This window comes from Saccostrea echinata, unplaced genomic scaffold (genome assembly GCF_033153115.1).
Source record: "Saccostrea echinata isolate AGI-Se365-2 ecotype Australia unplaced genomic scaffold, CSIRO_AGI_Sech_v1 ptg000054l, whole genome shotgun sequence".
Classification (NCBI taxonomy): domain Eukaryota; kingdom Metazoa; phylum Mollusca; class Bivalvia; order Ostreida; family Ostreidae; genus Saccostrea; species Saccostrea echinata.
The window spans coordinates 21,236,702-21,264,640 of NW_026889803.1; the positions used below are offsets into that span (position 1 = coordinate 21,236,702).

At 32.3% G+C, this 27,939-nt stretch overlaps 1 protein-coding gene across 5 annotated transcripts; it reads right to left on the reverse strand.

The window, feature by feature from the left end:
* Positions 1-393: 393 nt before the first annotated feature.
* LOC133206308 (tetratricopeptide repeat protein 24-like) lies at positions 394-27,576 on the reverse strand. Of its 5 annotated transcripts, none has more exons than XM_061342262.1 (14): positions 27,533-27,576; positions 24,712-25,379; positions 24,269-24,484; positions 23,751-23,879; positions 22,726-22,940; positions 20,918-21,039; positions 12,179-12,439; positions 11,185-11,369; positions 9,503-9,537; positions 9,289-9,338; positions 7,745-8,088; positions 4,328-4,478; positions 2,033-2,056; positions 394-971 (listed from the first exon to the last, which is right to left on the reverse strand). In XM_061342262.1, the coding sequence occupies exons 2-14, from the start codon at positions 25,349-25,351 to the stop codon at positions 866-868; spliced, it is 2,478 nt and encodes an 825-aa protein (XP_061198246.1). In that variant the 5' UTR covers positions 25,352-25,379; positions 27,533-27,576; the 3' UTR covers positions 394-865. The 5 variants fall into 5 exon arrangements, with proteins under 5 accessions (XP_061198246.1, XP_061198249.1, XP_061198245.1 ...); XM_061342265.1 differs by having other exon boundaries at positions 7,943-8,088; positions 12,173-12,439; XM_061342261.1 differs by having other exon boundaries at positions 12,173-12,439.
* Positions 27,577-27,939: the final 363 nt, after the last annotated feature.

Consider the following 27,939-nt stretch of genomic DNA (forward strand, 5'->3'; position numbering starts at 1 on the left):
TCTGTGAACATAATTTATAATAAAATTCAAGCCAATTCTTGCGTACTAGATAAGCATCAGGTTATCTTACAATCTACTGATAGCTTCCATCACTGTCAAGTGTGCTAAATGAAATTAAAATTCTTGAAAGTTTTTGCTACAGTTATTTTTAACACATGTATTAATTACTGCAATCTATCTAAGCGTTAACAAAAATAAATAAATAAAATAAAATTAAAAAAAACCCTTTCATGTCCCAGTGGCCAATTAAAACAAATTATCAAGCACTAGCTGATATACACATGTACAAGAATCTACATTAGTTTCAAGTTAAACAATTAAAAATCAATATTGAAATCACGATAAATTACTTTTCCTTCATGTGACAATATTCTAAAAAAGTCAATCATTTATTTATTTGCTGATCAATTCAAATCACAAGCACGAAACTAGAACATATCCATGCGTTTACGACACTTATTTTGACATATATATATGTGGTGGAGTGCGTGTGTATGACCATAATTTCAATACATGTATTTAAAACATAATCAAGCTTGGCTATTTAATTTTTTTTTTTAACTGAAAATTGATATCATTATGGACATTTTTTTACAGGCACTGTCAGCAAGCGTTTTGTTAATTAACAATTCAACTCGTTAGTAATTTTTTTTATCTTTTCACAATGGCAATTTTCACCAAATTGTCGAATGACTCGAGATAACTAGAAAAGACACATTCAAGATCTTTGAACGAAACAACATTTCTTTACATTGAAAATGAACAGGTGTGACTTTGAATCCATTACTAAGACTTATGTTCACAACAGCTAATGCAAGAAAGATTTTATATTTCACATCACAGAGCAGGTTTTGCTATCATTATTTCACATCACAGAGCAGGTTTTGCTATCCTTATTCTCGTTTTCTTGGTCTAATTTCGCTTGTCTCTCCCTGGCCATCTTCTGGTGTTGCTCATAGTGGAAAACATCCCTGCATAAAGAAGATTATTAGTTCCTTAGTAAAGTTCTATTTAGAGGATATAGATTGTCGCTTTATTGCTTTCGGAAAGCTTCTGGCATTTTTAATGCATCTTGCTCTGAAAGCTTATATACCGTTAATTGCAACATCATCTAATTTCTGCCAAGAACACGATTACAGAAAGGGATAAATAATAATACTAGTATGCTAAAACTTTGTGCTTAAATCAAGTGATATATATATATATATATATATATATACATATATATATATATATATATATATATATATATATATATATATATATATATATATTATAAACTTAAGTACATTTTCATATGCCAGAACTTAGCAAAGAGAGTTATATTTTCAACATTCATATGAATCGATTTTTTTTTCTATCAGAGTCCATCGTTTTTTTTAAGGAGAGACACTTTATTTGCAGATATGGATACTTTATCATTTTCAGTGAAGTTTTTATTTAATAAATGACTTTTGTTAAGTACTTAATTTTCGCAAATAAAAAAGTTAATGCGTGTTTGGATTCATCCTGTGTAAACACAGTTACCTGTGTATGTTACCTCTTTTTTAAGAAGTGTCAAAACTATTAAAGGTCGTGATTTCATTTCATCCAGGGAAACACAACAATAAAACGGGGGTGTGTATTAACAGGGATAAGGAATAAGGTGCAAGGAATCGTTAAAAATATCTCATTCAAGTTATGAGTATCGAACACGTTTCAAAATGTATTATTTATCTTCTTCACAATAGATAATATGTTAACATTCAAATGAATATGAAATTGTTAAATGTTCAAAAAGACATCTTGTTATTACATACATACCTCACGAAAATGTATTTTAATTACTTTTAAAAATATGCAATAAAATAGTAATGTATTTTTCTTGTTTCTATTGTGTTTTAAATAGTACATGTATACAAAATGGAGAACACCAAAAAACAATATCAAAAAAAAAAAGAAACTTTCTGGATAATTATACAAAATGGTATGGTAAAAGCAGGAAAGCGTGAACTTAGGTTTGTAGGTTATGTTTTAAATACAGGATACCTACGACTCAGCAGCGGAAGAATCTACGCTGAAAGAAATTAGGTCACTATCATGTAAATACACTAGTCTATTACAGAAGTATTTAAAATGGTAATGTTGCACAATTCATTGGAGGCAAATGCAAAAACATGTTAATTTGTAAATGTAGGTTTTATTTTCCTCCAAATTAAAATAATACACATATTTAAAATGTCTTTGCTGGTGACTATTTAAAAAAAAAACTACCTTTTCTACATGTACAAGATCTAGAATCTTGGGGGGGGGGGGGGAAAGTAAGAGATGAATTGGAGTAACCTTACTCCTTACACAAAGTATTGTATATATTATTTTTTTTAAGGAGAGAAAATTTCAGATGGTAAATAGCAGTTCATATGATAAGAAAAATAGCGAATATGTATGAGGCGCCATTTCTATATTTTTGAGGTATTTTTTGATATCAGAAAAAGAAATCTTGATATCAATAATTCGAATTCTTGATATCAAAAAATAATTCTTGATATCAAAAAATAATTCTTGATATCAAGAATTTGAATTTTTGATATCAGAAAATGATTTTCTGATATCAAAAATTCGATTTTTTGATATCAAAAAATGATTTTCTGATATCAGGAAATCAAATTTTTGATATCAGAAATTAATGTAGATTTTCTGATATCAGAAAATCGAATTCTTGATATCAAAAAATCATTTTCTGATATCAGAAAATCGATTTGTTGATATCAGAAAATAAATTTCTGATATCAAAAAATGCTTTCGAATTTTTGATATCAAAAAATCGATTTTTTGATATCAGAAAATATGAGTGAAATAAATAGAACTTCCATTAATGAATCCTCCCTTATTCCGTATCAATGGTTAGTTTACTCGTATTAGTGTCATCCTGAATACCGATCCCCGCTGCAACATTGTATGTTCTGTTAACTTTGATTAGTGTTATCACTTCATAGTTGATTGTCTAGCCTAAAGCCTTGTGTTTTCTTAATAAAATTTTGTATAGATTAATGCAGGGAAATAAATGAATATACATAAATTGATACGTACATGCATTTACAATGCTGATAAGTTTGAAATGTCCGAATTCCAAATAAGTCTTGAAGCCTCCTTGAGTTGTAATGGCAAGAGATTCGTAGGAAATGACAGTAGAAATGAATAGAGTAATTAACACTTTATGCATTCAGTAAGTTCTCTTTACATCATAAACACGGAAACTTGTAACCATCATTTTGTAACATATACAAGTTCGCCTTTCCACTAATTCTATAGATAATAGTACAAAACCCAAACAGAGGGGAGCCCTACTTCTGTGAAAACAATCTTGGGGAGAATAGATTATCTGTATGAGCCTAAACACTAATATTTGTTGAATTTCTGATATCAAAAAATTGATTTTGTGATATCAAAAAATCCAGTTGAATTTCTGATATCAAAAAATGATTTTTTGATATCAGAAATTCGAATTTTTGATATCAAAAAATGATTTTCTGATATCAGAAATTCGAATTTTTGATATCAAAAAATCTCGCTTATTTTTTGAAATCAAAAAATATATTTTCTGATATCAGAAAATGATTTTTTGATATCAAAAATTCGAATTTCTGATATCAAAAAATCATTTTTTGATATCAGAAAATACCTTAAAAATATTAAAACGGCGCCTCATAAATATGAAAATAGAGCAAGTGCATTGCAAGCAATTGATCAATCTAAATCAATAAAGAAAAAAAGAGATATTGCACCTCCCAAAACTTTGTAATGTTCATGATCATGAAAACTTATTAAATTTCTTTAATTTTTTTTTCAAATTTCAAACTAACTTTAGTGATGAAATAATTAATCCTTATGCCAGTATAAAAATGCAAGTGTTATACGGGTATGTATCTACAGAATGCATAAAAAAAAAAATCGAAATCCTGAATTTTACACAATGCTCTTCTACAGTAAGTTGCAAAATATCATTTCAAGCTGCACTACACAAATTTTCAACACAACTACATTAATAATTCTTTACATGTATATTAATACCGTTTTCTAGCTTGATTAAAATTGGAGCCAAAGCTGGTAAAACTAAACAAATGAAAATAAAATATTTCGTTAATCAAAGCATGTTTTAATGATTATGATCAAGTTTCAATGTCAAACAAAGATAATAAGTCATGTACATGTGTATATGAAAAGCGCGCCTCGTTTTTCATGAGGTATGAAAAGGCAAGGGTTGTGCATGATGCAGACACCATCACGTAGAAGTATTCATATAACTAGTCTAATATTTATGTAGTCTACTTAAGGAATGGCTACCTACTTCATTCCTCGCGGCAAATCCGAGAAGTTTTTAAACTGCGGTCCTTTCTCAAAAGTGGGGGTATCCACTTCGCCATCCTGAGTTCTTGCCGTGTCTGGTCTGGCTGGAATTGATTGGTAGAGAGGATCGTCTTCTCCTGCAGTCCCGGCACCTTTAAAAACAAATATGTGAATTTTCAATGCATAATACCTTTTCCCCCATCATTTTTGTAAAACAACAAAAGGAAATATACTAATAATCATGACTGACATTTCGGTTTACAATTTTATTGTTTATGCGGAAATTTTGGTCCCCTGTAGTTATTACATTAAGCACTTGTTTTGTCCCTAATTCAGTCATTCTGTTTGAAACTTGAATAATAAATTTACTGTAAAATTCTTCCAAATTTACAGTGAGGCTTTGTGGCATAAAAGGTTAGTTCTGGTATTGAGCATCTTACAGGGACGTATATAGAGCAGTACAATGGATCCATCTCAAAACCAGGGACATATATTCGTCCCTGCAAAAACAAATCTCACTGTCCAAATTTTTCTTATGGTAACTACTTATTCTTATTACAGAAATAACCCATAAAATACTTCGAATTCCAAAATAATTTAATTAATTAATTTTTTTTTTTGGCGCTTGGTATTCTCTTAAAAATAAATTTATATGGATTGATCAGACTTTGGATTAAAGTGCGTCTTGATCTTTACACCAGTAAATGAATAATTCTAAGTGGAATTGATATATAGATTTTCCAAGAAATGTTCATGCTTAATTCCTCACATAACAGTCCCAATGTGCCACAGAAGGCATACATCCCCCCTTTCCAAAAAAGGTTGTAAAATATGTTTAATTGTGTTGAGTCTTCAATAATTTTTTTTAAAATATGAACAAAAGAATATGACAGTGAATAGAATACAAAACTGAACAATTGTTCAACCGAGACCTAGAAAAAACACAAACTAGACATTAATATTAACCTTGTAAGTTTTGATTATAAAATTAATGTAATATTCTTTGTTGATATAAATATTTTACAACATTAATATGATATAGTTAACTGCAGGCTCGTAGAATGCGCGGGGGGGGGGGGGGGGTTAGTCCCCTACCTTTTCCTTTTTATGAGTACAGTATTTTGCTATAGTAAATTTTCCTTTAGATGCCCCCCCCCCCACTTTTTGTTGCTGTAAGGTAGAGCTCTGGCAAACTCCAGGATTTGGACAGGTAATTAGGTTTTTTTTAATTCTGCTTGTCAGATTATTTAGGGAAGTTGCCCCCCTCTCCCACTTTTTGGTAAGTTTTTTTTGTGCCCCCCCCTTTTGAAACCGTTGCTACGGGCCTGAATTGGCTAGATGTTCTATTACAGTGTGCAATAAAAAAACAGAATGTAGAAATAAAGAATCATGTGCTGTGATGTGTTAACTTTTCTATTTAGTGATTATAGTACTATACATATTAAACAAATGACCTGTATTAATATTGACTCATTCATCTCAAAAAGAAATCAATTATTACACTGTATATATATATATTTTTACATACATATGTACTATGCAAGGCGTACAGTCTCCACAACATCATGTTTTTTTACTAAAGCAGACAGACATTTATAACAACAACTGCAAAACAAACTATGAAAGAAATTGTCTCATAACTTAATTTTGCATCAAGCAATTCCTACAAGGTTGAAAAAGCTATTTTGTAGAATATAGGTTATCAAAGGTTACAAAGCTCACCTCGACTAATGATATTAGTAAGTAAGGCAAAGTCTCTCTCCATATGAATGTTCTAATAGTGTGCATTTCCTAGTTGCATCATCCATGCAAGTTTGGTCATCATAGGGCTTAAAGTTATTTGGGAATGAACCTGCTCCATAAATTTAACCTGGTCACTCATCCAAAAATGTTGGTTAGATCCAAGGAGCATGTCTGATAGTGTTCATCTGATCTCAAGATGCATCATCCATGAAAGTTTGTTCTAGGCTAATAATATGGTTACTTGGCAATGGACTTGCTCCTTGCATGTAGAACTTAAAACTAGGAAGCCAATGGCTGGGGTTAGCACATCTCAACTTTGTCAAGGTGAGAAAAATTGGAATAATTTTCAAGCAAATCACAAAAGATACAGACTAATACTTAGTTGTATTTTATAATTTTTTTTCTAAAGAAAATAGCATAAGACAATGCACTGCTAGTAATCCACCTGGTCATCTATATAAATTTACTAGTACTATGATGTATATAGAAAGAGAAGGTATTAAGGTATGTAGCAGAGTTAGTCACAAACAAACACACAAGATTTCTGGTTTAAGAAGTGCATTAAATGAAAAACTCTATTTTTAAAATGATATTTCAATAATGGATATCACAAGAGTAAAACAAATACTATTATCTTAAATTTTTAATATTTCTTCAAAATTAATGCTCAAATGTGTGCATTTTGCTATCCATAAATTGGTCAATCAAATGCATTAAATGATATACAATATTTATTATAGAGAGCTCATTCAAAACATGAAAAAAAGCAATAATAAAAACTTAATATTATTATGAAATAAAATTGTTTTTTATCAATAGAAACTAAATTTCATGTATTTATACATGAACTGTATACAGGGCCATTTATGCCCTATTTATACACTTGAAAACGATTTTGCCCCATTTAAAATTCGCCCATACCCAGTTGTTTTAAAAGAGATGATCCTACATTTTTCTTGATAAACCCTCTGATGATGAGGGGTGAAATTACGGGGCAAAACATTTCCCTGTATACAGAAGTGAACCTTCAAAAGCAACAGAAAAGCAGAATGCTGTTTAATACTCACAGTTGAAAAAATATATTAGTGATACCAAACTCTGTTAATTGCATACTTCATACACCATACAAATGTATCTGTGCAGTTATATCACAACAAAATGCTGAATATTTTACAGTCAAAGACATGAAAAAAAATAAACAAAGAAAAAAAAATCACATACATGTATTTTAGGCAATATATATACAACAACTAAAAGTTATGGAGAAGATTGAAAGCATATATATTCACACGACAGATAGAAAGATAAACAAATACAAACAAGTAGACATCTACCAGTAGTTACTTCACAAAGCCTCAAAAGCCATTAACTATGTTATTGAGGGTTTCACTGAAATACCCTCAAGAGCCAAGACATTCCTCTAAAACATGAAAGTTCATAGGTAATTCATTTCACTTTGTAATTAATGGACTTAAAGCATGATAGCCTAATTGATACTCTTGGCTCTTGAGTGAAGATACAAAGAAAAGCAATGATTACAGGCTAAAAAGATATATACAGTGTATATATATGGGACATTTTCTAGCATTTGAAATGCTAACTTTAATGTCTCAATTCTATTCTACAGGATACATGGTTACATAAAGGAACTTGTGTCTCTGAGAGTGCATAATACCTTGCATTGACCCAATTTCTATTTCATGATAGGTCCCACTAGCCTCCAAGCCCTCATTTTTCCTAGCAGATGATTTCTTATGATCATCTTCACTGTCATCATCATCATCGCTCTCCTCTGAACTACTGGAGCTATCTGCTTGATCACTCAAGAAATTAGGATGTGAGCTATGTTCAGAGTGCCTGACAAATCTCTCACCTCCAGACTTGGGTGATCCTGTATGCTCAATGTCAGCATAGTGAAGTTTCCTGTCCTGCACCCTCTCTGGTGTTTCGTACGTTCCTCCCAGTAGTTTAGTTTGGGGTGGGGACTGGGTTGGAAGAGGGGGAGCTTCATCTGCAGAGCTGCCAGGAAAAGAGAGAAGCATTATAAATTCAAATTCACATATATCTTGAATGTATATGCTTCTTAGCCTTTTCATCTTAATATGTTGACTGTGTTTGATGCTAAATTGTAACAATACATACAAAAACAATTAACAATACAGCATTGTCCAATATGGAATGGTATACCGACCAGTTTTTATTGATATGCTTATTTCACATCACACACCAAAAAGATAATTTGAAAAATTTTCCAACTACATATACAGTTAAACACATTAATAGCGAATAATGAATTGATGCAATAGAGCAAAGTGATTTTCATTTCCCATGCTTTAAAATATATTGTGAACTTGAGAATAAAAAGATTATGTTTATAATAAACAAAACCTTCTGTAGTTATAAACATGTTTTATTGTATTTTCCTCATTTGAACATTCTTAATTCCCTTCACTCAGGGATACCCAAGATTTTTGCAAATTTGGTTGAAACTGGCCCGGTGATTCTGGAGAAGAAAATGAAAATAGGGATTGTAAACATTTATTAATTAAAACACACCAGACAAAGCGATTGTCAGAAAAGCTGGCTCAAGTTAGACAAGAAAGATATAATTATATTGTGGATGAATTTAAGAATTATTAATAAACGGAGGATATTCAATGTTTTGTAGATGAATATGGAATTTATTTCACGAGCGGAACATGATTTTTTGATATTTTCACAAGTGAGAAGCACGAGGGAAAATATCAAAAAATCATGTCTCACGAGTGAAATAAATTCCATATTCATCTACAAAACATCGAATTTTCTGTTTATTACATTTTCTTAGATTTTCCCTTTCCCTCTGTCTTTTTGTAGCACAGGCTGTGACGTCATAGTTGAGTGGTTGAGACGTCATAGCTAAGCGATTGCGAGATTGAAAAACGTTGTAAACATAGATTTTTAACAACATATTTGGAAAAACTTTGGCAGAATAACTATTAGTCTCTGTCAGGATGGCTCATTAACTCTATCTTATAACAGGCCAGGGATTTATTTAAAAACACTCTTCGTGAAGGGAACAAAAATCGTAAGTTTTGCCGCACTTCTGATATTTTCACACTGTGAGAATACCATGCTTTCACACTGTGTCAGAATATCACTTCTATTCAGTAAACAGATTACAGTATTTCACTGTTGAAAATGTAATAAAGACAATTAATTGCAAAATTATCTAAGTACCTTTCACTTTCCTCTTTAGCCTGCTTTGGTCTTGTCTTATCTCTGGTATTCTGAAATTAGACAAAATTTAACTTATTATAAGAGAAATTGACCTAAAATATGTCAAACCTCAATAGCTCAAACAATGCATGACTATAACACTTGATTTTATAGATGAAATTAAGTATTTGACTTTTTAAAAATAAAATCTGTAACTTAATTGTATTTTAATTACCTTTTGTGATACATCTGAGTCACTGTCTGAACTCTCTACAAATAAAAAATCAAAGAGGAATGAAAACCAGCATCATAAAATATACATGTATTTTCATACATGGCTTAATTGAGGAGAAAATCAACTTTAAAATTTTTTTAAGCTTAAATATTGCCCAAATACTGTGAAATCACTAATTATATAATGGTGTTGTACATTGCATCCACTATGCCTAAATAGTTTGTAATAAATGGTTTGACACATGGTGCATGAGCCGGAGGCGATTGCACTATGTGTCAAGCCCTGACTTCCATTTAGGCATAGTGAATGCAAAGTACAACACTATTGTTATTATTATGCTGACTGTTTTATAAAAACGACAATATTTTCTCCATTTCAAATGTTTCATCACCTCTTAAATTCATGTTAGTACACCCCTATTATGATGTCACATAGTGCTACATGTACGTCATAATATTTTCTTTAATTTTGAATGTTTCATGCATTTAGGTATAATGTACAGATAGTTTCAGAGAATTTTAGTTGCGTGAAGGGAAGAAAATTTCAAGAAACTATTTCAGAAAAATTATTTTGTTTATTTTTTTTCTTTAAGTGTAAAATATTTGAAGCTAAGTTTATATATATTAAACAACTGTGTTTTAGATAACAGGGTCTGTGGCTAAATCGGTAGCACGTCGGACTGACAATCTCGGGGTCGCGAGTTTGATCCCCAGCGTTGGCGCTGTCGGATTTTCTTCAGAAAAAGAAGCCGTGCACTATTTCGGCATAATATGCTTAAACTATATTAATCCTTAGAACACTATGTGAAAATAGTTGGGTACTGATTATATAGAAACAAACTTACAGGAAGCATAATAATTTTCGCTGGGGTTTAATTTTCATTGTTTTCGAGGTATGGAATGACCCATGAATTCATGACCACCACTAAATGTATAATTTCATATCCATTACTACTCAACACTTCTCCAACCATGAAATCAAATCCCCAAAAACCAATATTTTTTTCAAACCTAGAAAATTTTACCCCACGAAAATATGTGATTTTACAGTATGTAAACTAGAACTGTCCCAATAGGATTTCATACCCCCATATGTTGACCTATGCAATGATGCTAATATTTTGGTGTATTGCAGTTCTTTGACAAAGAAATATTGCATTGCTATTTGTTTTTAAGTACCAATATACTGGCTATATGATTGGTATTGGAATTATTTAACAATAATTCCATACTTTTGTACTCAAGACCTTGACATTGTCTAAAATGACCTTGATACAGGGTCAAGACACACATCTGGTCATAAGCTACTTTTGTAATGTGTATGAGCTCTTAAGATTTTCCATTTCAAAGTCTGTCCAGACAAGAATATCCCTCTTTTTATTCCTGTCACAAAAGTTACATATAATAAAATTTAAAAAAAATTTAAATTTCAACAAAATAATCCAAAAATACCAAGTGCACATGTATGCATTATTTCTATAAAAATTGGAATAAAAACTGAGTTTTGATTCCAAGATAATCTGCAGAAAAAATGTCAATTTATAGACAGACAGACAGATGGACATGGCAATTCCAGGAATCCCGCTACATTTGTACTTTGTTTGGCATATTCATTCATAACTATTATGTCTCACCAATATTATGGCAGCAAATAATTATCAGCATATTCTATAAGCAACCTACCATGGCTATCTAACTGTTTCTTCAAGGCCTCCTTAACAGCTTTTTCATCGTCTTCTTCATCATTTCTTGCTGTGTCTTCCTCTGATTCAGATGAGGAGTCTGATGATGATGAATCAGATGAATCGTTGTGAAGACCTTGTATTTGGGCCATCTTTGTACTCTGTCTTCTATTTGTATTCATCACACTAAAATAATCAATACAAATATTTAAATACATTTTATTCCATATAATAAAGAAGTTACTAAAATCAACAAAACAGCAAGGGCCCCCCTGGAGGAATATGCATCTAAGGGTAGAGTTCAGGGATGAGAATGTAATACCTTGATAAAGAAAAAAAATTACATGGAAATTTTAAAGATATAAAAAGAATGTGTAACAACTACTGCAATTATGAATTAAATTCAAAGATATTTCCTTAATAAAATGAATGATGTTATAATTCAACTACTTGTAAGAAATTATTGTATTCATCCTTGTTTTATATAAAGCAACAATAAAAAGTCATACCTTAAATTTTACACTTTTTTGTAAAATTCCTTTAAAGTATAATTAAAATACTTTGTATCTGTACCAAAATTAATAAAGTATAATTTTTTTTATAAGTGCCAGGTTTCGGTGAGTACAAATATAACCAAAAATTGACATTTACTTCAAAACAAAAACCACCAGATGATGTACAGAACCAGCTTATCAAAATGTGTCATACTGCCCACTGAAACAGCATATAACTTTGAACATAAGAAAACAATCATTCAAAAAGTTATCAGGACAGAACTGAAACTTGAAGATGAATGGAATGACAGATGGACAGATAGACAGAGAGAATGGCAAAGTGATTTTTATAGGGCACCTGCAAAGCTTGCAAAGTATGGCTAATCAAACTTACAGTAAAGCTGGTACTTAAAGTAAGGCATTTTATTGGTACAAAATCTATAAAGCTGATAGGTATAAAGTCTCCAAATTTGGAGGTAAAAATAAAGATTTGACCTTGACCTCCCAGTGTTGCTTCTACTGGCCCTTCCCTGGATTGTTTCTGCCATTTCTGTCTTGTGAATGGTCTTGTCAATATCAGAGTTGTCCTCTTCTTCCTCCTCCTCAGAATCCCCTGACGACTCCTCCTCCTCAGATTCTATATCTATCATTGAGTTCCGTGTACTGGATCGAATACTTTCTGTTATAATGGTGTCCTTGCTGAGACCTCTGGCGACTTTTTCATATCTCAGGGATGAACCTTTCCTGCCAACTGGTACAAATCTGTCAAAGAAAGTCATTTTCTTATTAGGATATATATATTCTTACTTTAATGCTAAAATTTAATTTGTAGTTAAAAACATATTATCTAAACATTCACAATGAATTTCAGAGTTATGAAAAGAAATTTAAAAAACAGGTAATATATTTTTAAAAAGTTTTAAGATCATACTGGTATGCATTACAAGCCACAAAAAAATTCTATACTTAGCAACAATAACAAAATTAAATAAATAAATAAATAAAATTTAAAAAATTAAAGTAACAAGCACTGGTACATAACTGGTTTTACTTCAAAAGTTCTGTTATAGCTACATATATGTACCGGGTAAACATATCAGTATTTAATCATATTTTAGTGTCTTTTAAGCAGTTTCTTGTCCACACCCAAACATATAACAAATACATACAGAATCTTAACTGGCCCAAAATGCTTTGATTTATGATTATACTAATCTGCTAATTTATGGTAATGCTTATCTGCTAATTCATGAATATGCTAATCAACTGATGAGGAAGCTTAATTTTGAATGCACTGATTTAGTATGTTTACAGTACGTGTATTTTATTCATTCCAAAACAGCAATTGATTAATTTCTTTATTCTCTAACTTGCTGTATCAAGCTATTCATAGAAAAAGGACTTCTGCAAAAATTTTTAAAAATGCCATATAGGGAAAGGTAGAATTATTAGATATTTCCATTGCATTTGGAATTTTTTTTTCATTTGGAAGGTTTTTCATTAGATTTGCTGTAATTAAAACAAACAGATTGGATGGTGCATACTACTGTATAGCCATTTTTTTTTTGGCAGGTCAGAAAATTTGGCATATTTGGGTCTACAAGGTATACAGTTAGATTTGGCAGATGTACATATATACAGAATGTATTGTAATTGTGTACTTTAGTATGATAGAAACATGCAAGGCTTTCTTCTAATACATGTATTTACAAGTGTATGAACATTATTCATCAACAAACCACAAGTTACTTTTTTGATCATACTTGCAAACCAGTAATATACAAAAGTACTTCATCTTAACAATTTTATTTAGGTGAATCTTTAAATTGCCAACATAGGCCAAAAATTTATCTCTGCCAAAATAACCAGCTATATGTATCGGTGTAAGCCTTCTAGAAACATTTACTAAAATTTATTTCAATACTTAAAGTTCAAAAATCTCTGGCATGCTTAAATGGAGACTCCAGGTATACTATCTAAAAATAAGCAACATCCATAGCTCTAAAAATTCCACCACTTCATGTAATGTAAGAAAGCTCATGTCACAGTAATGGTGTTCAGTATTCACTAACATGGGAACTTGAAAGATTTTCATTGTCCCGTGGAATCATTTTAACTCAAGAGGGGCCAAGCGTTTTTTGTTTTTGTTTTTGTTTTTTTTTTTTTGTTTGTTTGTTTGTTGTTTTTTTTTTGATTGGTGAAAATGAAAAAAATTTGGTGACATAATTTCATAGGCATAAAGTCTCATCATTCTAGATTATAATATAAGCTATTATAAATCAATAATCATTTAAGTTATAAATTCCATATATGGCTCAATTTGTAAAACCCATGAAAACAGTGAACCAATATGTAACATAATGATTCCACGGTATTTTAAAGAATTATTGGACACAACTTTGTCTGCTGTGACAGAATGTACTTTCTGATTGATATTTACCCATAGCTGACACGTTTTGATTTGCTTTTCAAAATATGGATAAAATACAATTTAGTAGATCAATGTATAATGAATAATACATTAATTAGCATAGTAAGTCAATTAAAAGTTAAAATTTAATTGATTATACATGTATGTAATAGGCATGTTGTTCACCTAATACAGCATATTATCATATGATTCTTCTTATTTTATTAGAGCATGTACACTCAAAAATACAAATATGTTTGAACTCCAGGACTAGCTAGCCCATCAACACTGAGTAAAAAATAATTCATTAAAAGAAAAACAACTAACAATTCATATAATAAAAACAGTCGCACATATAGGGTACTCCCTTGTCCCTAAAAGGCATTCAAATATACAATGTACTTTACATGTGATTATTCAGTATGTGATTAAGTGATATTTAAATACACACAATATCGTAAAAAGAAAAGAGCTCATGATCAGCCATGAGCCACCATATAGATTTTGCCCTGTCCATCTGTCTGTCTATTTGTCTGTAAAAACTTTAACCTTGCCCTTAACTTTTGGAGCTATCACATGGTTTTCATATTTCACAGGTTTATTCTTTCTGACAAGACCTTTCTTTTGGTACTAACATATTTGACCTCTTTGACCTTCCAGTTTGACCCACTTTTGCAAAATTTTACCAAACATTAATCTGAGCCATAACTTTTGAATGATTGGTGCTACGGCTTTCATACTTCACTTGTGTATTCCTTGTGCAAGATCGTCCCTTGGATACAAATATTTTGACCTTTTGATCTTGACCTTGGAGTTTGACCCACTTAAAAAAAACAAGAGGCCCATGGGCCACATCGCTCACCTGAGTAACTTTGGCCATGCTGTTCATTACCAGACTTCCCCCCTTGTAATACCTATTGTGGCCCCGCCCTACCCCCGGGGGTCATGATTTTAACAATTTAGAATCTACACTACCCCAGGATGCTTCCACATAAGTTTCAGTTTTTCTGGTCCAGTGGTTCTTGAGAAGATTTTTAAAGATTTTTCCTATATATTTCAATGTTTCCCTATTGTGGCCCCACCCTACCCCCGGGGTCATGATTTTAACAATTTAGAATCTACACTATCCCAGGATGCTTCCACATAAGTTTCAGCTTTTTTGGCTCAGTGGTTCTTGAGAAGAAGATTTTTAAAGATTTTTCCTATATATTTCAATGTAAAACTTGTATTCCCTATTGTGGCCCCGCCCTATCCCCGGGGGTCATGATTTTAACAATTTAGAATCTACACTATCCCAGGATGCTTCCACATAAGCTTCAGCTTTTCTGGCTCAGTGGTTCTTGAGAAGAGCTCAGTGGTTCTTGAGAAGAAGATTTTTAAAGATTTTTCCTAAATATTTCAATGCAAAACTTGGATTTCCTATTGTGGCCCTGCCCTACCCCCGGGGGTCCTGATTTGAACAATTTAGAATTTACACTATCCCAGGATGCTTCCACATAAGTTTCAGCTTTTCTGGCTCAGTGGTTCTTGAGAAGAAGATTTTTAAAGATTTTTCCTATATATTTCAATGTAAAACTTGGATTCCCTATTGTGGCCCCGCCCTATCCCCGGGGGTCATGATTTGAACAATTTAGAATTTACACTATCCCAGGATGCTTCCACATAAGTTTAAGCTTTTCTGGCTAAGTGGTTCTTGAGAAGAAGATTTTTAAAGATTTTTCCTATATATTTCAATGTAAAACTTGGATTCCCTCTTGTGGCCCCGCCCTACCCCCGGGGGTCATGATTTGAACAATTTAAAATCTACACTACCCCAGGATGCTTCCACATAAGTTTCGGCTTTTCTGGCTCTGTGGTTCTTGAGAAGAAGATTTTTAAAGATTTTTCCTATATATTTCTATGTAAAACATTGATTCCACATTGTGGCCCCGCCCTACCCCCGGGGGTCATGATTTGAACAATTTAGAATCTACACTACCCCAGGATGCTTCCATATAAGTTTCAGCTTTACTGGCCCTGTGGTTCTTGAGAAGAAGATTTTTTAATGACCCCACCCTATTTTTGTCTTCTCTTGATTATCTCCCCTTGTGAGGGGACTTGGCCCTTCATTTTAACAATTTAAATTTCCCTTCACCCAAGGATGCTTTGTACCAAGTTTGGTCAAAATTGGCCCAGTGTTTCTTGAGAAGAAGTCAAAAATGTGAAAAGTTTACAGACGGACGGACAGACAGACAGACAGACGGACAGACAGACGGACAGACGGACGGACGGACGACGGACAAAATGTGATCAGAAAAGCTCACTTGAGCCTTCGGCTCAGGTGAGCTAAAAACTTAACCTTGGCCATAACTTTTGAATAGTTGGAACTAGGGCTTTTATTGTACATATGTGTATTCCTTGTGACAAGACCTTTCCTTGGGTATCAAACAATTTTGACCCTTTGACTCTGACCTTTGAGTTTTACCCACTTTTGAAAAAACTTTAACCTTGTCCACAACTTTTGAACAGTTAGAGCTAGGGATTTCTTATTTCAAAGGTATATTTCTTGTGACAAAATAATTCCTTGAGTACCAACAATTTTTACCCTTTGACCTTGACCTAGTATTGAAAGACTTTAACCCTGGCCATAAATTTTGAATGGTTGGTACTGAGGGCTCTCCAGTTTCACAGATGTATACCTTGTGACAAGATCTTTCTTTGGGTACCATTATTTTTTATCTCTTGACCTTAAGCTGTGAGTTTGACTTGCATTTGAGGAACTTTAACTTTCGTCATGAGCTGTCATATGGGGACATCAGTGTTTCACAAACATGTCTCATTTTTCTTTTGAAAGGGGGGGGGGGGTTATTAACAATTAAAATGCCATTATAGAAACAATACATATTAAGCAGTGTAAGCTGCAGGTTATGTAATTTTTTTCTGTTTTAATTGTAACCATTAATCTCCATATAAAGCAGCAATTAAAGAAAGACATTTTATTGTTTACATTAATTGTGTTTAAAGTGGGCAAAAGTATTTGAAATATTGTATAATTGATCCAATAAAGCTCACATACTAAGAAATCTTTCTTATAGATCCAAGCTTTAAAAACAGGATCTAACAACTTAGAAGTTAATTGATTGAATAACAACCAGAAGTCTCTGACGAGAATGTAGCTCGACTGGTTTGAATTTATAACAAAGGAAGAGAAAAGTTGCACACTTGAAACTATGCAACAGCAATAAATAGAATAATGATCCTTGGATTAGTTTTTTTTGGTGGCAAAATTTATTGCAATCAGAATAAAACTGTAGAAGGGGTAGCTTTTAAAAAGAATTTTACAGAAATTTCGATTTTAGTGACCATGGCAAAAGCATTCATCAAAATAAAGACAATTATGTATCTCAGTGTAGTCTACTTGCATGCCAAGTTATATTAAAATCAAACCAAACTGTAGAGAAGTGTTTTGAAGGAATTTCACAACAATTTCTGTTTTTATAGCCATGGCAACACCTTTCATAGAAATCCAAAATCAATAAACAGAATTATGTATCTTAGTGTAGTCTACTTGTGTGCCAAGTTATATTAAAATCAGACCAAAACTGTAGGAGGTGTAGCCTTTTGAAAGTATTTCATAGAAATTTTTATTTTTAGTAACCATGGCAACACTTCATCAAAATCAAAAATCAATATTCCCCGGTACAGAATTATGTACCTAAGTGTAGTCTATTTGAGTGCCAAGTTATACTGAAATCAGATCGAAACTGTAGGAGGAGTAGCGTTTTGTAAGTATTTCAACAAAATTTCTATTTTTAGTAACCCTGGCAACACCGTTCATCGAAATCAAAAACTGATACACAGAATTATGTATCTTAGTGTAGTTTACTTGTGTGCCAAGTTATACTGAAATCAGACCAAAACTGTAGGAGGAGTAGCATTTTGATAGTTTTTTCTGGATATTTTAGTCATAATCATAAATAGCATATTAAATTCATAATTTTCATTATTTAGAAAATATTATGTCAAAACTGTGTTATTCTCATTATCTCAATATAGGTTTTTTTACTTCAAAATTTCTAATACATGCACCTTGCAGTCTACATAAGTTATTCAATAATTAGGAATTGGTTACTTTTCATTCAAATCTGCATGCAAGCATGACAAACCTGTAGGCTTCTCTTTTTACTTCATCACTGTATAGAAATACATGTATTAAGATTTTCAAACAAAATATTAGGTACATTTTAGAATTGAGGGAATAGAAGCTGCAAATAAAAGAATTGGAATTGAACAGAAATTATGGGGCCTAGCTAAGGGATATGATTTCAAAATAAAATGGTACAATATTGCATCTATTAAAAGTAAAAATATTAACTAGAAGTGTGACTATAAAGAAGATTCATTAACTACATGATGTACGTGTTTCAATTAAAACACATTACTGATGTCAGACAGACTAATAGTACATGTAAGATGAAAAGAAACCTATAAATGTATTTCATCTACAATGCAGATGACACTAAAAACAACTGACCGGTTGACTAGAAATTATACTGAAAATCCATGCATACGTGTGTTAAAAATAAGACAGATTTTTTTTTTTATATATAAAATATTCAGAGTTTATTCATATTTCTTGGAAACAAAAACTTAATAGATGGTATGAAGCTTTAAAACTTAATTTAAAACAAGAGGTCCATGGGTCATGACAGATGCCTTTGTGTCACAGTTGAAGTTTTTTTTTTTCTGAACCACATAGTATGAAATCATTCACTACCCTTCTGTAAATCTCAAGAACCCTAATACATCCCCATTAGACCCAAAGGGTATGCAATGATTCAGACAGATTTGTATTTATACACTATCGTACATGAGAATATTTCCATAATTTGGCATTTTGAACTCCATGTTTTAGGGGATATGTTTATAACACAGTGCAAAGAACTGAATTCTTTGACTTATTTGTGTACTGCATAATAATTACTTCAAATTAATTTTACGATTTTTAGCTCCAAATAATTCAGAAAAGCAAAAATCTTAATTTTTTTTCTTCATATGGCTTTGCAAACATTAATTTGAACCCCTTTGTAGGTGACAAGATCCCTTCCAGCTGTGGGGTGGAGGTGCATTAAGATTGAATAATCTTGACAATCTACATGAATAACATATGGGTTAATATTATTTTTTTCTGTCATTTGCAACTAGCTGTTTTTATCCCATACATGTTTAACAGACATTTTATTGATTAAATAAACATATCAGTGTACACCTAACATTGTTATACATGTATATGGTTTCTATTTTTCCCCCTCCCCAATTTTCCTATATTTTTTATTCAAAAGTCGCCTACTTGACAGCCTGAAAAGGTGAAAAACAATAGGAAAGACAAGTGACTCAGGTAGGCTTAAGATAAAATAATGGATGATGATTTAAAAAAGGTGTTTGAGGGTTAACTAAAAAACCAGACTCAAACAAAATAATGATAATGTTAATATGTGTGGCAAACAACATCTTCTTTTTTATTTTTGAACACTCATTTTTTTTCTTTTACATGTACTTATTCTAATCAACAGTTCTAATAAATTAAATAAAGCGTGGTCAAAACTGAATGAAGTAAACAAGGTGAATTCAGCCACAAAAACCTGGTGAATAATATTAATTAAGCCATTGTCTTACTTCTGTGGTGTGCTAAATCTGAAAAATGAATGTGCTTGTTAGATGATTAAAAAATCACAAAGCAAACCATGAATATCAGGATCTTAAATATTACACTTTAGTTTATGGAAAACGGTTTTCTATCTTAATTATTAAAGCTACATCCTGTATAACTTAAGTCCTCCAAATACATATATGTACCTGTAGCATTTTTAAACTTTTGTGCTACCATTTAGTCAGCTGTACCAAAGATAAGGAAAGTGGATAGGTTTTTTTGTGGGGGACACCTATTTAATTATTTTAAGAATCAACTGGGGAAGTAATCCACAAGTAGTCCACAAAAATTAAAGAAGTTCCTAACTTCATGCATATAAAATAAATGGTTCATCTGATCTAAAGATACCTAATATATATGAAAGAAGAGAAATTTTCACTTTGAAAACCATTCTTGATGCACTGTTTTGAGATAACTTTCAAATGAAAGAGATTGAATTGTTCGGTGTATGCATGCATACCCTGTCAGAAATTTGGAAACTCCATACTTTTTCCTTTAATTTCAGATGTTCTTGCAACATGCATTTTGCACGAAAACAAATCTGACATGCCATGTTGAGATTGTCACCATTGAGAGGGAATATGATGAACTTTCATTTGAGGGGTCTTTCATTGATTCATTTTCATTGCCCCCCCCCCCCCTCCCCGAAACAAACGTTTGCTTTGGGTTACTTAGTACTTCTTTATAGCACAGAGGATACTGTTCATAACTGCAGTTAACTTCAGATAGCTAATCAAGAGCATTCAACACTACTAATTACAAAATTTATACTAAAATGAGAAAAAAATTACAAATTTATATTTCTATGCATACATATAGTCATTATAAAGAGATTTGTGAAGAATGATACTTTTTTGTTTTAAATTTTCTAGTTAAGAATGAAAATAAACTTATACGTGTAGTAGTGAAAAGGACAGAAAAGAAATGTATATATATATCCAACCTTTTAATACTAGTTGACAACTATAGGCATTAATGGTAAATAATCTTCAGTAATTACTAATCAGTAATTAGTATATGTACATGTGTAGATCACTAGCTCTAGTTTGATATTAATGAAGAAGTGAAGCAACTTTAATAAAATAATTATCATAGTAAAGCATGCAGAAAGTTTCTTCAAATTATGTTAATAAAAAATTACCTTTCATGCCTGCGGGGGGATCCAACAGGAGTGGAACTGGCCTGTACTGGGGTGGCCACCTCTTTCTTTATTAAAGGTTCTCGGACTGGTGTTCTGCCAACCACATTCTTAGTGCGGTTTTCCTTTAAAAATAATCTACATCTATTACAAAAATTTAAAAAATCTTTACATGTACTGGGTCCATTTTTAACATTTGTACCCTTTAAAAAGATCTCATTGTAAGTGTTTAACACTTACTATGTGAAGAATTCATAAGTGCAAATGCAAGTCCTTACATATCCCAGCTAAATCAACTGTTATTCTTTCAAGTTTTAAAAAGTATTGCACATGCCAGGGTTATATCTTAATTAAATTACTAATAGAAGATGATTTTAAAATTCTATGTCAATTTACCATTACAAAAATTTGATTTTATCACTTAAATAGAGATGAACTTCATCTCTCCATCTGACAGATTTATAGGTTGAAGAGTTAAAATTAATTACATGTATATCAAATACTAGCAATACAAGAGGCCTATGGGCCACAAGGCTCACAAGAGTCACTGCTGTTCTTCAACAGATCCCCCCCCCCCCAATATACATGTATTCCTATGTAAAATTTTGATATCCTTTTGTGGCCCCACCCTATATTCAAGGTCATGATTTGAACGAAATTGAATCAACACTACCAGAGGATGCTTCCATATAAATAAGATTAATCATGGCTTTGCTGTTCTTGAGAAGAAGGTATTTAAAATCTTTTCCTATAAATTCCTTTAAATAAAACTATGATCATCTATTGTGGTCCAGTCCTACCCCTGGGGTTCAAGATCTCAACATGCTTGAATCTACACCATCTGTGAATGCTTCCACATTAATATGATTTATGATGGCTTTGATTTTCTTGAGACGTGGAGTTTTAAAGATTTTTCCCTATATAATCCTATACTGGTCCCACACTAATTCCGGGGACTATGATCTGAAGAATTTAAAATCTACACTACCTCAGGAGGCTTTCAGCTAAGTTTCATTTTTTCTGGTCCAGTGGGTTCCTGAGAAGATTTGTAAAGATTTTTCCTATATATATTTAAATGTAAAACTTTGATTCACTATTGTGGCCCCACCCTATCCCAAGGGACCATGATCTGAACAATTTACAATCTACACTACCTCAGGAAATTTTCACATAAGTTTCACCTTTTCTGGTCCAATGGTTTCTGAGAAGATTTTTGAAGATTTGTCCTATATATTTCAATGTAAAACTTGGATCCACTATCATGGCCCCATCCTATCTCCGGGGAACATGATCTGTTCAATTTACAATCTACACTACCTTTAGTTAGTAAGATTTCACATAAGTTTCAGCTTATCTGGTCCATTGGTTCTTGAGAAGAAGATTTTTAAAGATTTTTCCTATTATTTCAATTTCAAAACTTTGATTCCCTATTGTGACCCCACCCTACCCCAGGGGAAATAAATTGATCTACGCTACCTCAGGAAGCTTTCACATAAGTTTCAGTCTTTCTGGCCCAGTGGTTCTTGAGAAGATTTTTTAATGACCCCACCCTAATTTTGCCTTTTCTTGATTATCTCCCCTCGGAAGGGAGTTTGACCCTTCATTTTATCAAATTAGAAACCTCTTTACCCAGGGATCCTTTGTACCAACTTTGGTTAAAATTGACCCCATGGTTCTTGAGAAGTTGAAAAAAGTTTACAGACGGACGGACGTCGGACAACAGGTGATCAAAAAAGTTACTTGAGCTCAGGTGAGCTAAAAACCACACTCTTCTCTTGAACTATGTAAACCATAAGGACTTCTTGGCTCACCTTTACAGCTGGTGCACTCTCCTTCTGGACCTGTGTCTGTAGGGCCAGCGTTATCTTAGCTACAATCCTATTCTGAGCCACCGTATTGGAGGGTTCTGATGATGCCACCAGGGTCAGAGCTTTCTGGAAGTACTCCACTGCTTTCTTGATATTATTCTGATTAAAAGCCACAGCTCCAAGTCCCTCACTTACCTGCCACTGTGTTCTCTTGTCACCTGTTACATTGTTTTGAGAAATGGTTATAATAAGCTTTTTATGAATTATGAATTTTTCATTTAAATGAAAACATACATTACACAAACAAAACAAAGCCTAGCATGCAAATTGCTAATCAGTTAAAATAATATGTGCAGTTTAAACTTTCTTTCACCTGAACCAAATTGTGATTTAAAAGGGGTAATAAAAAATCTTTTTGATTGGACATGAATTTATTCTCACTAAAACAAAATGACATCTGTATAGTTATAATCTCACTAAAGTTTGCACGTTTGCAAATTGTGACTACAGGTATAATAGCCAACAAAAAGTTACCAAGCCATAAAACTGGAACTGACCCGAACTACCAAAAGGAATATTAAATTGCTGATTTACAAAACCAATCACAGGCATAATATTAACCAATATTGTAAGTCTGTGCAAAGATTTGTTGGAAAATTTTGTTTAAAAAATCCTAATACTAAAACCATTATTTGATTTAAAAAAAAAACAACAACAAAAAACTGTTTTACAGTACACAGAACAAACAGATTTGGGTTTGTACACAAAAAAAAATACTTGGTGATATCACAATTAATACATGCATATTTTCCTGATATTTTCAATGATGTAAAAAAAGGTATTTATTTTCTTTAATGGTTAACATATAATAAAACAGTTATCGGAAATTTTCAAATGCCTTTCATGTAATGTATAAATATATTTAACCGTTTCAAGACAGTTCTAAATCTGCAGATCAAAGAAATCATAAATAAAGCTTTTGCCTTTACCTCTAAAATGAATAATATGTGAGATAATTATTTAGTTACCCGAATCTTTTGCTGCTTGTAGGGCATGTAAAAAGGCCTCTCCTGCATTGGTTATATCACCAAGCTGACTGTAAGCAAAAGCCATATTGGCAAAACACTGTCCTTGGCTATTTCTGTTTCGTAATCGAGCTACAACAACAAATACAACAAAAGCATGAATAATACCTTCAGAGTTGGAATAATCAAACATCATGGCCTATGCAATGTATACATCTACACTAAGTTTCACAAAGTTATACTAAGTTTCAGGAATACATACTATTTTACATAAATAAGTCAACATTTCAACAAACACAAGCAAGATTGCGTGGATATTAATTTTTCATGTTTCTTTGCCAAAATTTGTCATAATGCAGACATGATGCTCCTTTTTCCTTCCAAGAATAAAATCTTACAATTAAGAATAATTGAAAACTGCAATATATATCTAATTAATGTCTGACTGATATTTTGCCAATAAATGTAAGGAATTAAAAAAAATAGTGATCATTACATAAAGATTTATACCCCCTACATACCATACATATCCCCAGCCTTCTCATGGTACTCTACAGCTTTCTGGTAGTTTCCCAAGAAGTTGTACGTAGCCCCAAGGTTCTGGAGAAGCACTGCCATCTGCTTTTCATCCCCTTCTGGGCCCTCAACCATCGGCAATGCCAACTCAAAACACGAAACTGCCTTATCATATTTCTGTCTCTGCGTAAATATCAGTCCTAAGTCATTGTAGATGGTGCCTAGAATGTAAAATGGACATCACTACTTTTAAAAAATCATTTGAATTGGATAAAGCTGTTGGGAGGAGGGGGGATAAAGGTAAATAGCAGTGACAGCATTTTGATTCATGATGTGAGATGTACTTACACACAATTCATTAGTAAAACATCCGTGTAAATCATATTTTCTATTAGTAAAACATACATCATCAAGGAAATAAAGGCAATTAGGGCAATAATAAACTAACCTAGATTGACAGAGGGACCACATTTTTCTGCCAGTTTTAGACACTCTTCTGCTGTTTTCTCAGATTCTTCAGCCAGTGCATTGGCAAACTGTTGATTGGCCTTTTCAGTCAATGCCCATAACTGCTTAGATGGATTGTTCAAAATTTCATAGGTCTGGGCCAACTGATCAAAAGTTTCCATGGTAAATTTGTTTCTAGTTTTTAGATACAGCTGACCTAATTTCTCCAGTGTTTCTGCCTCCATTTGGACATTATCCCTTTCTATTTTGTATTCCTCAAAAGCCTTTTTATAACTTCTTACTGCTTCCTCAGTATTCCCTGTCATCTCATGCCCTAGCCCCAAGTTAAAGAAAAGGTCCCCATTAGACCTCCCTTCCCTGGCATTATCTGGTGGCAATGCTTTATTAAGGATTTCAATCCCTTTCTTCCCATCTCCAAGAGCAATGTACACTGCGCCTAAATTAAATGCACAGGCTCTTTCAGTGTAACTGTCATCATCTAGTTCTTTTGAGCGTTTGTATGCATACTTGAATGATTCCAGAGCCCTTTCTAGATGGTTGTTTTGCAGATCTTGTGTTCCAAGTTTTGAGAATTTTTCTATTTCAGCAGCAGGGTTTAGCATTCTGTGATCCATCTTCATTTTCCAGAAAAGAAATCACACCTAGTAGCTGTAAATAGATATATTCATTTTAAAAGTTAACTTTTACTAACTCAGTGATATGAATTTCATAGATAAATAGTCTTTTTTTTTTATAGATGATCTTTTTACTAACAAAGTAACCAATTAAAATTCCTGAGAGAGAAAGAATAAAAGAGAGAGGAGGGTTAGTGTTTTTAGTGTTAACTAACAATTATTGATAAATAATTCAATTCTGGTTTTGACGCAGTATTTGATTGGATAAAAAAATTACTGTATATCGTATAAAATGGTTTGCTTAGGTCACAATCATCATTTATAAGACAGGAGAATTTGACATTTAAGGGGACATAATTTCAATATGGTTGCACAGAATTTAATGAAACTTTCTAAGTAGCTAGATCTTGCCATGATCCTGATCATTTTATATCTGAATTTAAGGTTTTGCCTATCTGCATTAATGTCTGACCAATAAGCAAAAAAAAACTGCATATAACCCCTTTTTTAAATTATAGTAAAAGAGACCTTGTTTTTGATTGGATCAAAATGAAAGTGAATCATTTGTAGGAAAAATGCCCAATACTATTTCTATAAAGTTTTAGAAAAATCACCCTAGTAGTTTCAGTGGAGAAGATTTTTGAAAAAGTTTACGATGACGATCGATGACAATGGACTCCAAATGATGGCATAAGTACACTTGGCCCTTCGGGCCAGGTGAGCTAAAATTAGCTTTTTTCGATGAAGTGTTGGGATTATACAGTTTCTGTTACCCAATAAACTCTTGCATAAATGACTCACATTTACAAAAGTTATTTCCCTTTGCAGGGTCAGTCTGGGGTCAACCAGATTAACCTACTGTTTTACGTCTATAATACTAGTATTATTAACTTTATGGGGCAATGTTTTACAAATGAAATCTGTATGACTATGTTCATTATGTTGCCTTATACTATGGCAATACAGGAATAGATCAAAATTGTCCAATAGCATTTGAAAGTTGAACATATTATAATTAATGTAAGTGATAGGATAAAGCAATGTCTGGTAATATTAGTAATTAACAAAAGATAATAAAGTAAGAATCAGTTGATATAATCATCTTGTTGATCAGCTGACAAGAAAAAAGGGATAACACCTGCAAAGAAAAAAAAAAAGAAAGGAAACTGCATGTTGCATTGATTTTTGAAATTTTTGGTGAGGATTAATTTTGTTTTGCCTTACAGACCCTACATGTATGTTCTTTTTAAATAAGAATGTGTTACATTTAAATTTTAGACTTTATCATAACTTATCCATAACAATCTTTTTCTTTTATCTGTTAACTCATAAGCTCTTGTTAGCTGCAAGTTTTAATTATCACACAATGGGAAGAATAGACGAATTTCACATTTACAAAAGTCATTTCCCTTTGCGGGGTCAATCTGGGGTCAACTGGTGAAAGACACTGTTTTCCCTCTAGAATATTACCAAATTTTGGGGACAATATCTCGCAAATTAAATTCGTGTTCATTATGTTTTTCATGTTGCCCCATACTAAGGCAATTCAGGAATGGGTCAAAATTGTCAAATTCCGTTTGAAGGGGCTGAAAATATTTACAGGTAAGTTACAAAGGATATAGTGGCAAAAATGAGTGTTACCCTGACAACGGGAGATAACTCTTAAGAATGTGAAATTCGTCTATAGTTCATTCCCCCACTTTGCACAAAGTAAATTCAGTTGTGTCCTTTTGCAGAACCAACCCAAAGGTCAGAACTCAAAAGAGGAAAGAAACAATGTTGATACCAAACATTTGGGAGTGCTACGATAAATTCACTAGTTTTTTTTTTCTTTCAATGTATGTGTAGCCCAATATCTGGAACAATCAAAATACAAGGTACAACTTATATAAAGTAAAAATTAAAAAGTAATACAGACCTGTGAGTTATAAAGGTTAATGTGAGAGTTCTATGAGACTTTCCCCAAAGACAGAAACAAAGGACATAACATTTTGAAAAGTATGGATTCACATAGGTAAGTCAGCCCAGGAACTTGTGTGACTGTGAGCTACTTTGCAAGTCCATGTGTCCAACGTGATCCGAAAATATTCTGGAATATTTTGATTTTCACGGGAATATCCCTGCTACTATCTATTTTTTTAAAATGCTATATTATTTTTCAAGCCAACTGCAATCAATATTATTTACCTTTATCGAGAAATGACAGGGACTTCGTCAGCCATATTGTTTTGCTAGTTTCATGGCAACATATTCAGAATTTTGAACCCGAGGAAAATTGGACTCAACAGCAATATTGTTGCTTGCCGGTGTAGCTATAGGCGCGTGGTTTCAGGACGGCGTATTTCGTGTAATATGTGTTTTTCTATGTCTGTCTAAATGCGCTCATTAAAATAAGATTAAAAAATTGCTGAAATTAGCATTTTTAAAGATATCTTATTTCTGTTATAATTATATTCTTTCATCAAAGAACTTTGTGTCTTTTAAAATTTAACATTTAAAAAAAAATATTGTGGATGCTTTGGCATGCAAGCATACATGTACATGGTAGCTACGCAACTGAGTGTAGAGCTTATAACTATTTAAACAAACAATGT

Bases quoted from the DNA above. Each gene is read 5' to 3' on its own strand.
- LOC133206308 (XM_061342261.1), bottom strand. From the start codon at position 25,351: ATGAAGATGGATCACAGAATGCTAAACCCTGCTGCTGAAATAGAAAAA. The intron at 8,089-9,288 runs GTACTTAGATAA...TTTTCCTGGCAG, and splicing joins GCTAAAGAGGAAAGTGAAAG to CTCTGCAGATGAAGCTCCCC. The intron at 972-2,032 runs GTAGGTATCCTG...TTCTTTATGCAG, and splicing joins GATTCTTCCGCTGCTGAGTC to GGATGTTTTCCACTATGAGC.